General features: G+C 41.4%; 1 protein-coding gene across 2 annotated transcripts in view; it reads left to right on the top strand.

Annotated features, from left to right (window-relative positions):
• PSEN1 (presenilin 1) overlaps positions 1–13,467 on the top strand; it is a 64,580-nt gene that overhangs the window by 32,954 nt on the left and 18,159 nt on the right. For both annotated transcript variants that reach the window (XM_075532136.1, XM_075532135.1), the window contains exons 5-8: positions 1,965–2,106; positions 9,206–9,273; positions 10,141–10,361; positions 12,160–12,258. In XM_075532136.1, coding sequence (XP_075388251.1) covers positions 1,965–2,106; positions 9,206–9,273; positions 10,141–10,361; positions 12,160–12,258 — 530 coding nt within the window. The remainder of the gene's footprint in view (positions 1–1,964; positions 2,107–9,205; positions 9,274–10,140; positions 10,362–12,159; positions 12,259–13,467) is intronic.

Below are 13,467 nucleotides of genomic sequence, written 5' to 3'. Positions count from 1 at the left end.
AGTCTGGGTTGACTAGAGAAACAAATCCAAGAAGACTCGTGTATAAGAGAGAGTTTTATATACAAGAGCCATTGAATATTGAGAAAACAACCCAGCTTAGTCCAGATCAAGTCCATAAATCCGATATTAGCATATATGTCTGATACCAGTCATAAATTCCTCTTCAGACTCATGCAACACATGCAATGATGCTGAGTGCAGGAAGATCAAAGGCCAATGAGTGGGGGAAGTCTTGTGGATCCAGTGGCATTGGAAGCATCTCAGTGCTGGCAGGGGTCTCCATGTGGCTTCTTCCGCTCCGTGACTCTAGCATAGCTCCATGTGTCTTCTCAACAGGAATGTCTTACGGGGAGTGAGTCTGTGGTTTGGCTTCAGTGAGCTATTTATCTCCTTAGTGCCTCCAAATAGGGTCATCAAGCTGCGACCTGATTGACAGGCTAAATTGCACCACTTCAGTCTCATGTCTCAAATTGACAACAGAGTACCATATACACTCGTGTATAAGCCGAGTTTTTCAGCACATTTTTAATGCATTTTTTGTGGTAAAATTAGGTGCCTCGGCTGATATTTGGGTCTGCTTATACTTGAGTATATACGGTATGTAACAACCACAGTGTACATCCTAGTTTGTTGAGTAGCATCTGGAGTCCTAAAAGTTTGTGAGCAGCTATCTGAGCTACACCTGTTGGCCTCTACTCACCTGGAGTAAAAGAGAATGGAGAAAACCAAAGACACAAATTAAAAACTAGTCCATAGGACTACTAATCCACAGGAACACAGCCGCTTCTAACTTGAGAACAGGAAACTACATAGTGCCTTGCTACTAGTACTGTCATGTTTGACCAAAGACAGAATAGATGCTCCTATACCCTGAGATTATAGGAGAAAACTGTAGAATAAAATTCAAATTCTATAAAGGACTAGACTTACTGGACTGATGAACTAGAGGAATTGCTGGTACCCTCTGAACCCGGACCTGCAGCTACTCCCAGACATCACTTGTTAGCCAAATAATTGATTGGCTAGTCACATCCACAATATCACTTGTGAGAAATGTGCTCCCTTAAGCAGCCAACTCTGAGACCAGACAGTGTAACATAAACCCAATAGCCACCGCCAGCGCACAACCCTGGAGGACTGTGGAACTCACTCGGGTGTCTGAGGCTGGCCATCGGTACCAGACCTTACTGCCTCATTTCTGGATTTGAACTTCCAGCCCTCTGGTCAGCAACCCCCTGCTTAACCCACTGTGCCACCAGGCATCCTATGTACCCAAAAGCAAAGATGAAATGGCAAGGAGGGACAGGGAAGCTAGAGAAAACGGAAACAGAGTAAACAGAATGGAAACAAGAAGGCATGTTGTGAAAAATACACCCACCATCATGGAGCAATTTAAAATAATTTATTCAGTTAGAACCTAATTTGTAGTGTAAACCTTCACCTAAAACCATTTTTGTTTTTAAGGCGGTGGGGGGAAAGTGAAGTCTTAGCTGAGAACGTTGGCACTTGGAGTAGAAATGTTTTTATATGAATGAGACATGAGGGGGAAAAAGACGTGGCGTTACCACTAGTCAGTTCCAGTGCAGTCACCCTGCACGTGAAAGGCAGTCACTGTGAGCCGTGTTACCTTTCGCTGACAAGCACCAATAGCCTGGCTAGTGTATAGGGCGCAGTCTGGCTCCTCCCCAACTCCCTGGAGAGCTATGGAGAAAGAATATTTGATGAGGTCTAGTTATTTCAGTACAAGACCACCCACTAGATGGAGCCAGTGTCTGGCTTACATGTGAGACCACTTCTCAGTCTCTTGGATATTATTTCCTTTTACTGAGTATCGCTATTTTTCAGTAGTTATAAATTCTTAAGTGTCTTACAAAGTACTGGTTGGTTCAAGAAAAGGCATAATTCTGGTGTGGGCAGGGGATATATTAACACTCACCTGGACTTTTGTCTTTCGTGTGTTGTAGAATATATACACCATTCACAGAAGACACGGAGACCGTGGGCCAAAGAGCCCTGCACTCGATTCTGAATGCTGCCATCATGATCAGCGTCATTGTTGTCATGACTATCATCTTGGTGGTTCTGTACAAGTACCGGTGCTACAAGGTGAGCATGGAGTCCTGGTGGCGCTGTGGAATAGGCGTTGGGCTGCTTACTGCCAGGGTGGTTGTCCAAACTCGCTCATGAGGAGAAAAGATGAGGTTATTTGCTCCTGGAGAGATTTACAATCTTGGAAACCCTATATTGGGTTACTATGAGTTGGAAACAATTAGGTGGCAGTGTGTTTGGTTTTGGTGTAAAGTGAGACAGACACACAGAGCTTTGATTTCACCCTGGTGACTTTATGACTTTTCCTATCACAGGTAACCTATTTGTTGTAGTTAAGAAAAAGGTCTTATAGTCGAGAGGTAACTTGAAATTTAGTTTTCCCACCTTTGTGAGATGGTTTGAAAACTATCAAAAGGCATCAATGAAAAACAAGACTGTTATTATTCCAATCTAATGTGATTTTAACATTTTGACTTAGAATGGACTTAATGACATGCCAGAGAGGATTCCTCTTATTCCCCGCATAAGAAATAGCTGTCAAAAAAAGAGAACAGAAATAGCCGTCCCCATAAAGTGTGATATACCTAGAAAAATTCAGATTTTCATATTTGCATACAGAACAATAAATCCACCCTCAGATGCTGGTGTTGAAATGATTGGTGCCTGGCCATGTGGCCATTCCTAAACTGTGAGCCATCGACTCTGTGCCATCTCTCCTTCAACCGCAGCAGCCATTTCTTGGAGAATGGAGACAGAAGAGGTTGTCTAAGGAAGACACAGACCCAACTTCTCCTTTAGGTCTTTCTCTAGCTTACGTGACTCATGCCTGAATCTCAGTCTTTCAGCGACAAGGCACATATTTATTTCCACCCAGAAAAAATTATAAGTGATTATAAGGCATGGACCTTTAAGGTAATTCTCAAAGAATAGAAGTTATATATGTTAACTTTCTAAATGCAAGGATCTGTTCTATTTTCTTTTTTGGTTGTTCTATTTTCTTGTATTATTTTGGTGTTTTTAAAAACAGTTAAAATAAAATGTCTAATCACTGCATGTCCTTTGTTAACATTTATTTGGACAGAAGCAGTTTTCCATGTTTTAAGTTCTTAGCAAATACTTCTAGCAGCTATATAACATTGGAATCAATGGGCACATTGTAATCTACCTCTACTAATGTTGAACACTGAAGTAGTTTCCAGTGTTTTACTATTATGAAAACAAGGAATGGCTTTATGCATAGAGCGTTTAATTTTTTCACATCATTTCTGAGGGTAAAAGCCCAGACATAGAATTTCTGGAGCACAGTATTGATGTGTTTTCTGCTCTTGGCCTGTGGAATTCCTTTTCCAAAAAGTCTGTCTCAATTTGTACTTGTCACCAATAGTGAATGAGAAGCTCTGTTTTGCTCTGGCCCCCATCTTCACCAGTATTGTGCTTACTTTTATAGGCAAAACAAAATGTCTTAATTTACATTTAGGTGATATTAAAAAGATTGAATACCTTTTAGTGTTGGCTCTAATCATATGGAGTTTAGCCTTGCTGTTTGTTGAACCTTTGATTGGGTGGAGGCGTTCATCTAAGTTAGATCATCTGGAAACTAACTCATCAGCATGTGGAGGACATTAAGACCAAAGGCTAGTCACTAACACTCAGGAAGTCCCAGTGCAAGTGGCCTAAACTCCTGCACTGCCTTCATTTAAATGTGTGTATGCCTTATTTCTTTTTCCCTACTCGTGTCTATTTTGTCTGCATAGAAGTTTTTACCTGCCAATCCCATTTCTCCATTTGTGACTTACCTAAATTATACACCATTGTTGCTGGGTGATGTTGAGTTAGCTCCAACCCAAACACCGTACACAACACACAAGGAAACACTACTCAGCCCCGTGCCGTCCTCCTCATGGTTATGTTAGAACCCATTGTTGCAGCCAGGGGTCAGTTCTTTGATGGTCTTCCTGTTCCTCATCGTGTCTTCAGTGGCTAATCCCTCAGCAGTGGGCAGCATATTCCTTCTTTGTCTGGAAGTTCCTCTGAAACCTGTTGCACCTGGATGACCCTGCTGGTCCCTGACACACGGTGCCCTCGCTTCCACAACCACGGCTCACTGCCACAGTGTGCTACGCCGAGACAGTGGGAAAATTCTACTCTGCGCTGTTCTTTTTAGAGTCTGTTTTGTGGAGGGTGGACTTCTACTGTCCTTTCTGTAATCTAGAATTCTCTCCTAAATGCTTGCGTACTTGGACATATGGAACTCTGGATTTGGGATTGCTACTGAGTCCTGTTTCCAGTGACCTTGGGAAACCATCTCATTTCCTTATGCTCCCATAAAAGAAAGCATGATCTCAGGCCGAGCTCCTTTTTCCTGATTGTAAACGTGTGTGGGTTTTCCCAGTCAGCCAGTGACTGACATGTGGAGGACAAACTTTAGAGCCAGAAAGATCTAGATTTACTTCCTGAATTGAATGCTTTCTAGCTGTGACCTTAGTGAAGACATTTCTCTTTGCACATTAATGGGATAATAATAGCTAAGTTTATTTTTTTGATTAATTTATTTTAAAAAATCATTTTATTTGGGGCTCGTTCAACTCATCACAATCCATACGTACATCCATCGTGTCAAGCACATTTATACATTTGTTGCCATCATCATTCTCAAAACTTTGCTTTCTACTTGAGCCCTTGGTATCAGCTCCTCATTTTCCCCCTTCCTCCCTGTTCCCCCTCCCTCATGATCCCGTGATAATTTATAAATTATTATTATTTTGTCATATGTTATACTGTCTGTCTCCCTTCACCCACTTTTCTGTTGTCTGTCCCCCAGGGAGGAGGTTATATATAGATCCTTGTAATCTGTTACCCCTTTCTACCCCCACCTTAACTGCACCCTTCACGTATCTCCACTCTTACCACTGGTCCTGAAGGGATCATCTGTTCTGGATTCCCTGTGTTTTCAGTTCCTATCTATACCAGTGTACATCCTCTGGTCTATCGGGATTTGTAAGGTAGAATTGAGATCATGGTAGTGGGAGGGAGGAAGCATTTAAGAACTAGAGGAAAGTTATAGGTTTAATTGTTGCTACACTGCACTCTGACTGGCTCATCTCCCTGTGACTCTTCTGTAAGGGGATTTCCAGTTGCCTACAGATGGGCTTTGGGTCTCCCCTCCGCACTTCCCACTCATTCACAATGGTATGATTTTTTTTTGTTCTTTGATGCCTGATACCTGATCCCTTCGACACCTTGTGATCACACAGGCTGGTGTGCCTCCTCCGTGTGGGCTTTGTTGCTTCTCAGCTAGATGGCCGCTTGTTTACCTTCAAGCCTTTAAGGCCCCAGACAACAGCTAAGTGTATTATAACTTTATTATGAGGGTTAAATGAAATAATGTAAGGTTCCAGTGCTTGACACATAGTAGGTCTTCAGAAAATGCCTTTCTCCCTTCTCTCAACAAAGCCATTACGTGACCCACCTGCTGTGCCATCTCTTTTTTTACTTCAGAGCTATGTTTTAAATGTATATACACCTTGCATCAGCGCTTTCCCATTTCTTTGTTGATAATCTGAACTTTGATAGTAATTGCTGACATGTTTTTAGTATTTACATTGCACCAAGAACTGTTGGAAGCACTTTATAGGCCTTGTTTCATATAACTGTCACACGAGCTTTCTGAGGTAGGCCCTGCTGGTTCCCAGCTTTATAGATGCTGAAGTGAAACAGGAGGAACCAAGTGGCCGGAGGATATGGAGAGAAATACAGCAGCCATGTCTACTGGCTCCACTTACAGCTCCTGCCTGGTGGGCAAAGGACGGAGAGCAAGGGGGAAGCGGAACCACGGGCTTTCTGTTGTCTCTGTGAGCATCAGCTCTAGAGAGCGTTTAGAGCTCTCATTGTCTCACTAATGTTTACTCTGGGCTTCGTATTGTTTTGAGGGCAGGGTTGGAAGGAGAGAAAAAAACGTGGTAAACTCACGGCAGGTGTGGTGGGACCGCCACCCTGCCTTTCCCTGACCTCACCGCTCAGTGTCCTCACTCCAGGTCTGTCCGTGGGAGGGAGAGACAGAGTGGAGTGTGCTGCTCCCTCTTGCTTGGAACTGAACGTGATGTATTTCTGTCGCTGTGTGCTGCTTCAGCTATGCGAAAAGTCACTTCTAGCCAGAGTCCATATGGATTGAGGGGGTTTGTTTTGTTTTAATGTTCAGTTCTTAGCAAGCACAGCCAGTCTTGACAGAACGAGTTGTTTATTTTGACTCTTAATAGAAAATTAAAGGAGCTCTTGAGTCAGAAGTTCAGAAACTTGTTGGGACCTGTTTGGAAAGAGGCATTGAGGATTTGCTGTGTCGGTGGCTGGTTGTACAATGTCTACACAAAACAGAAGAAGTTGAATGACCTAAGAAGGGAAAAAATAGTGAATTATGACATACCACTTTTGGGGGCTTATGCACATATATTTATAAGGCAATACACTGATGTTGTGGATGGACCTTGGACCTCAGCTCATGCCCTCCCTCAATACAAGAACACTCTGTTCTAACAAACTGGCATTTTGTGAAGCTCATCCCACCCCACCCCCACATGACAAAATGAGTGCATAAACAAATGTGGTGAAGAAAGCAGATGGTGCCAGACTATTAAAAGATATAGCATCTGGTTTCTTAAAGGCTTTGAGCTGAAGAGGTGCAAGGTGTCTCAGGGTGAAGGCGCCCCTGGGAGCGCTGGCTACATGGTGCCTAGGTTGCGGGCACTTCTCTGGAACGAAAGGAAAGGACAGGACGGTCAGATCGCTCTGCGATCACAGCGGAGGACACCGCTGGACCGGGGAGCAGTTAAGGGACTTCTCTGCAGTGTAATCCTGAGTGTGGCTCGGGGTTACCACTTCTGACAGTTAACATTTACCCCGAACCACACTCATGATTACTGCCAGGGAGGTTAAGTAAATAACATCCTTCCTGTTTGTAAATAGAAAGCAGGACTTTCTCCCCTTGTGAAGCTCCTATGTTAAAGTCTCTGGAAATAAAGGGCTGCCACTTCAAGGCCTGTAGCGAACATCTCTACACGCCGAACTACCCAGGCCAGAAATCATGTAGCCAAGAATTTACACTTCTAGCTACATAATAAATGGTATGTGCGAGTGGATCCTTCCAGAGAAGTTCCCTTCTCTGCATGCAGTGTCTCTGCAGCGGGGGCGGGTGGAACAGGGCGGGAAATTCAAAACTGCACGTCTAAAAGAGACATCCGCACACACAAACAGGGATACAGTGTAACCTGTGAGGATTACATTGTATCAAAGCAAATCACCTCAGATTTGTCCCTAGATCAGTCTCCAGTGCCCTGCCTGCTCTTTTACTGTCATTTGGAAAAATTTTTTGCCTGGAAATTTTTTGTTCATGGCATCAAAAAAGTGTCACTTTAGCACAAAAGGAGTTTTAGACTAGATAAATGACAGTGACAGTGACTTAGAATTACTCGCAGAATTGAGAGACAGCGGTTCACGGGGAAATTTATCATCCGACACTGACACTGATCAGATCAGTGACGACAGTGAGGATTCGCACCTGAGCTCAGCGATGTGCGGACTTGGTGCTCTATTGTGTGTGGTACGGATCAGGCAGCTCCCCCAAGATTCCCGTTTACTGGAGCACCTGGTATGAAAGCAGACGTTGACCACAACAACCCTTTGGCGTACCTACAATTATTTCTCACCGATAAGCTCATTGAAAAAATTGTTAGGGAGACAAACCGGTACAAAGAGCAACAATCTGCTACTCTGCTTCATAAGTTTTCAAGAAGCATAAAGTGGGAACCAGTGACCAAAGATGACATTTAGAAATGTCTGGGCCTAATAATACTTCAGGGAGTGGACCACCAATAAATTGCAACTCCATTTTTTGGCACCGTCATTTCAGAATACAGATTTTCCCTGATTATGAAATTTTTCCATTTGGGTACAAATTTACTGACATAATTAGACTGCCAGGGAGGTTAACATCAGAAGAGACTTTGAATTCATGCAATAATTCAGAAAATCATATGCTAAATGACCAATCTGAATAGGTTGCATTGGGTAAATCTGCTGCCCAAGACCTCTGTAGAGTGTTCAAAAGCAAGGGTTCGCCTGACCCACGTCATGCTGCTTTCAATTGCTTCATATGCATGGGAAAGTTGGACATTGAACAAGGATGACCAAAGAAGAATCAATGAGTTTGAATTGCGGTGCTGGAAAGAATATTGAAAGTACCATGGACTGCCAAAAAGACAAACATCCACCTTGGAAGAACTACGGCCAGAGGCAAAGACTGGGAGACGTCACCTTACATACTTTAGACACCTTGTCAGGGAAGGCCGGTCCCTGGGAAAGGAGAAGAGCAGTGACAAAGAGGAAGGCTTTCAACGAGAGTCTGGGGCCTGGTGGCGGCAAGCCCAGACTCACGCACAGCGGTGACTGGGAGGATGGCCAGGACCGGGCAGGGGTGGTCATTGTGGATCAGAACCACCTCAGTGGCACACAGCGACAACCCACAGGGAAGATGTTTGCAGCCGTTGTTACGGGCAAGGAGATAATATTTCATAATTTAAAGACTACTTACAAATCATTAAGAAAACTATAAACATCCTCTTAGGAAAATGGTCAAAAGGTTTACGTTGAGAAGTTCAGTAGAAAATACAGGTGACCAATAAACATATCCATAGACAGAAAAATAAATGTGTGTGTACTATCTCACTAGTAATAAAAGTTACATGTTAAATTATATTTGACCAGTTGATTAGATAAAGATCAATTCAGCTATTCTTGTGAAGTAACTTTAAGCTCGTATGTATATTGAACTGTTTTTAAGAGAAGTAGTGAGAAAGTTTAAGAAATCCTTTCTTTCAAAGAAATGAGCACTCACTGATTTAGAAGAGGCTGGGTAATCAAAACAGGCACATGGAGTGTAACAGAGTCTGATCATGAAACCTCTTGAGGTTTCTGTTTTGTATTATGAATAACTCAACACTAGAGTTTCATATAGGTGTGCTCTTGAGGCTAAAGCCACTTTTTTTGATTCTGTGATTTTAAAAGTATAACAATCAAACACGATTTTTGAAGTTAAAAAAATAACTTTTTAAGGTTTATGGAGTCTTAATTATATTGATACTCATTTTTTCTCCCTCCCCCCTAGGTTATCCATGGCTGGCTAATTATTTCATCTCTACTGTTGCTATTCTTTTTCTCATTTATTTATTTGGGGTAAGTAGTGAACGATACGATCTGTTTTTAGAGAGTAACTACTCTACTATACAGCGGTCACTTAAAGTATGGCCCATGATTCATTATTCTGAAGTTATGATTGTTTCCAAATAAGAATTCATACTTGGAGAAATTAATATTATAATCCTTGCTTATAAGCAATAACATTGAAAGAACTCAACTAGTTCATTTCAATCCTCGTATGGTAAATGCTAATTTAGCCATGCATCAGGTTATAACAATGGTTTGAGAATATTGCAAATAGTCGGAAATGCTCACACATTTGGTACAAAACTTTAAAGAGAGTAATTTGGCATATCCGTTCACATTATAAGTGCATATTTTTATAACTCATTAACATACAATGATAATCATTGGTGCATTATTTGTATTAACAAAAGAACAGAATCAAGCTACATGTGTATTCAAAATAAAACAAGTTCATTTAAACAATTGAAGTATCTCTGATAAACTGAGAGGGAAAGTTCTCCATGAACATTGTTAAAACAGAAAAGCTGGTGGGGGGGTGTTTGGTGGTGGTGGGGGGTTTGGTTGGGGGGGGGAGGTAGTGCCACCAAGTAGATTCCACTCCTGGATCGCATGTGATTGATAGAGTAGAACTTCCCCCAACCGGTTTTCTGGTTGCCATTTTTATAGGAGCAAATTGCCAGGCCTCTCTCCCTTGGAGCTGTGGGTGAGTTAGCTTGTTAGATGGACAACAGCACTTGTTTATGGAGAATGGTCAATACTGGATATGATAAGATCGAACATGAGTTATAAGTACTGTTTGGGAGCCATAGTTCTAAGTATTGTTTTGGTCAATATTATTTTGCACTAATTTTTTAAATCTTCGTGTAATGTTCCCAGGGAAGTGTTTAAAACATACAATGTTGCCGTGGACTACATTACGGTTGCCCTCCTGATCTGGAATTTTGGTGTTGTGGGCATGATCGCCATACACTGGAAAGGTCCACTTCGACTCCAGCAGGCCTATCTCATCATGATCAGCGCCCTCATGGCCCTGGTCTTTATCAAGTACCTCCCTGAGTGGACGGCATGGCTCATCTTGGCTGTGATTTCAGTATATGGTAAAATCCAAGGCTAACACTCACTTTCATGCCTCTCTCTCACTCACACACTCATTCTATCTTAATCACAGCTATACAAGATAGACATTGCAAAATATCCATCTATTTTGTATAGCTGTGATTAAAAATGCCATTTCTGGAGATAGATTCTTCTATCATATATTGGCTACATGTCTGCTAATAAGTTACTACAACCTTCTGAGTCTCGGTTTTTGTGAGGATTCAATAATACATGTAAACCTTTGGAGCTATTTTATCATTAGCTGTGATCTGGTACTTTGTAAATGTAATCTTGTGGAGTAAACAGCAGTTATTCTTACTTGATTGCTACCAAATCCAAGCTTATAGAAGTAAGTGATTTGCACAAACAAGCTTCTATTTGATCGAGAATCTTAACCCTAAATCCAGTATTCTTTCAACTGCACTACCTCTACCATCAATCCTATTATTTCGTCTACCCATAAGTCAAGTGTTTATCCTTACAGAGCCTTGAGTTCCTTTAAAATAAGCAATTTTTATATCCAATCATTAGAATAGTGGTTTTCAACTCCATTTTATAAGACCTCAAGATATTTTGTTAATGAAGGTAGGTCCTAAAATTCTCAAAACAATTTATTTTAATTTTTCTAAAAAGAGTTTCAGGCAGCCATCTAAGATACAAATATTGGTCTCTACTCATCTGGAGCAAAAGAAAATGAAAGAAGTCAAAGTTTGAGAGAAGAAAGGAATGAACCCTGGCCTTTTGAGCCTGAGACCAGAGCTAGGTGGTCCCTGGCTACCACTGTTAACTGTGCTGAACAGGGACACAATAGAATGCCCCAGATGGAATGGGAGAAAAATGTCGAGTGAAATTCAGATTCCTTAAAAAGAGCCTGACTTACTGGATTGATAGAGACCAGAGGAATCCCCAAGATATTACCCGTAGGATTCCCACTGAAGTAGGGACCGAAGCTACTCCTGGGGGTCACCTTTTAGCCAATTCATAGATTGGCTTACCAAATAAGCCATATTAGCTGTGAGAAATTGCTTCTGTTACCAAGTGTTTGTGACCTGCTGGGCAACATTTACCCAGAGGCCGTTGGGAAGCTAAATCAGTGGAAGCAGAATGGAGATAATGTGTTCTAAAATCTGACTATTTGTGAAGTACTTTTGTTTAACAGGAGAATTAGAGAAATACTAAAATGTTTCATGAAAAGAGATACTAGTTGGCTAGTTTCGTACAATTTACTGTTCTCACTTCAAGTGTTTCTGGAAGACATACCTTTTAAAGAGTTTAACAAAACATTACATTGTTTTCAAAGGTGGGGGCTTTTCTCTTGTACTGTGTTCTTTGTCATTTGAAATGGTCCATCAATCGCACGTTATGAACTTCCTTGCAGTGAAGTTTCTTTTTGCAGCTCATACGGGTATTTTATTTGGAAAATGGCTTGTTCCCATTTCTTTTTGTTTCATTTTGACCACTGCTGTCGAATAGTTCTGTCTGTCATTCCCGATGTGTGCCTCTTTGCTTCACACTGATGAGACTTAGATCTAGAATTTAGAGCTAACACGCTGGAGAATAAGTAGTAAACGGAAATGATGCTGTGTTTTAGCCACCCCAGCTCCACCCCACCTCCACCCCGCCCCACCCCACCCCCACAGGAACTTACTTGTCTCTTGTTACATACTCCACCTCTTTGTGTCCAAGAAAAGGCATCCAACCTTTTTCCTTGGTGAATTTCTCCTCCACCCTCCACTGCCGTGTACATGTGTAGCCCACTGTGTTTTACTGGATGACTTCTCTGTTTTCTTTATCTAGATTTAGTGGCTGTGTTGTGTCCAAAAGGTCCACTTCGTATGCTGGTCGAAACAGCTCAGGAGAGAAATGAAACTCTCTTTCCAGCTCTTATTTACTCCTGTAAGTACTTCAGAGTGATGCTGAATTAGAATCTATAGAAATTAAAATCTTTAGAGCCTTAGAATTTGTAGGAACTCAAGTACATGTAATTATGTCTGCTGTCCTACTAATTTTTCCATCTGAAGTGTATAGTATTGTTAATGAAACTCTTGTAGATCTCTTGGTTTCCTGCAAACTGTTGTCTTTCACTTGACATTGGTTTGTTTAAAAGACTTTTTAATATGGGTGGAAAGAGGGAATAAAATGTATTAAGATTGGGACCAGTATCCACTTAAAATCTTGTTAGTCAAGAGTTATTGAGCATTTGTGTCTTCTGTCTGTATATATATAGTTTGTTTGTTTTTCAGGTTTATATAGTATATTTTTGCTGGTAACTTACCCTGGTTTATTGAAAGAGTGTGCTATTCCTTCAATTTGGGTATGTCCTGCCTTTTTTGTTTCAGGTTCATACTCTTCTTAGTCATTCAGTAAATATTGAGCATCAACCTAATCTATGGATTAAGACACCCTACCCTGTTTTAGAGCTCACTTATACTTAGAGGGGAGTTAAGACAACTGTCTAAGTAAGCACCATCTCAGGCCAGGTACCTTCAGTTTCTTAAGAGGCACAAAGTGCTAAGCAGTGAAGTTGGTTTATGGAGTTGTGGGCCCTCCCACTTAGGGCACTCTACTTCTTTGAGCGCAGCCGTTCTGCCCTCGCATTCATCGGCAAAGGTGTGCTTGTCTCTAAACACGGGGTTGATCATTTTATGAAAATGATTTATCACCTATGGTGGGATATTAAAATGCATTAGTTTTAGAATCCATATGTTTTCCTATTGATCTAAGCTAATTCATTCAACTAATTGTGTCCTATTCATAATTTGTATATCAGGAGTTAGCAAATTATTGCCTGGAACCAAATTGGGACCAAGGCCTATTTTAGTGCAGCCTGTGAGCCAACGTTTTAAAGAGGAAAAATACAGGACAGAGACCAGATGTGACCCATAAAGCCTGAGATGTTTACCATATTGGCCCTTCTCAGAAAAATCCTATTGGTTCCTGATTCCTATAATGTTAAACATGGAAACAAAAGGGTTGGTAGCTATATTGTTCCAAGCTTGCATAAAAAATTAAAACCCCAAAAACCCCAAAACAAATACCTACCACCTTCATGCCATAACAGCTATGGAAATCAATAACTTTTGCACATGTAGATTTTATCTGCCC

This window comes from Tenrec ecaudatus, chromosome 14 (assembly GCF_050624435.1).
Source record: "Tenrec ecaudatus isolate mTenEca1 chromosome 14, mTenEca1.hap1, whole genome shotgun sequence".
NCBI classification, from domain to species: Eukaryota; Metazoa; Chordata; class Mammalia; order Afrosoricida; family Tenrecidae; genus Tenrec; species Tenrec ecaudatus.
This window is presented reverse-complemented; position numbering and strand designations above follow the sequence as displayed.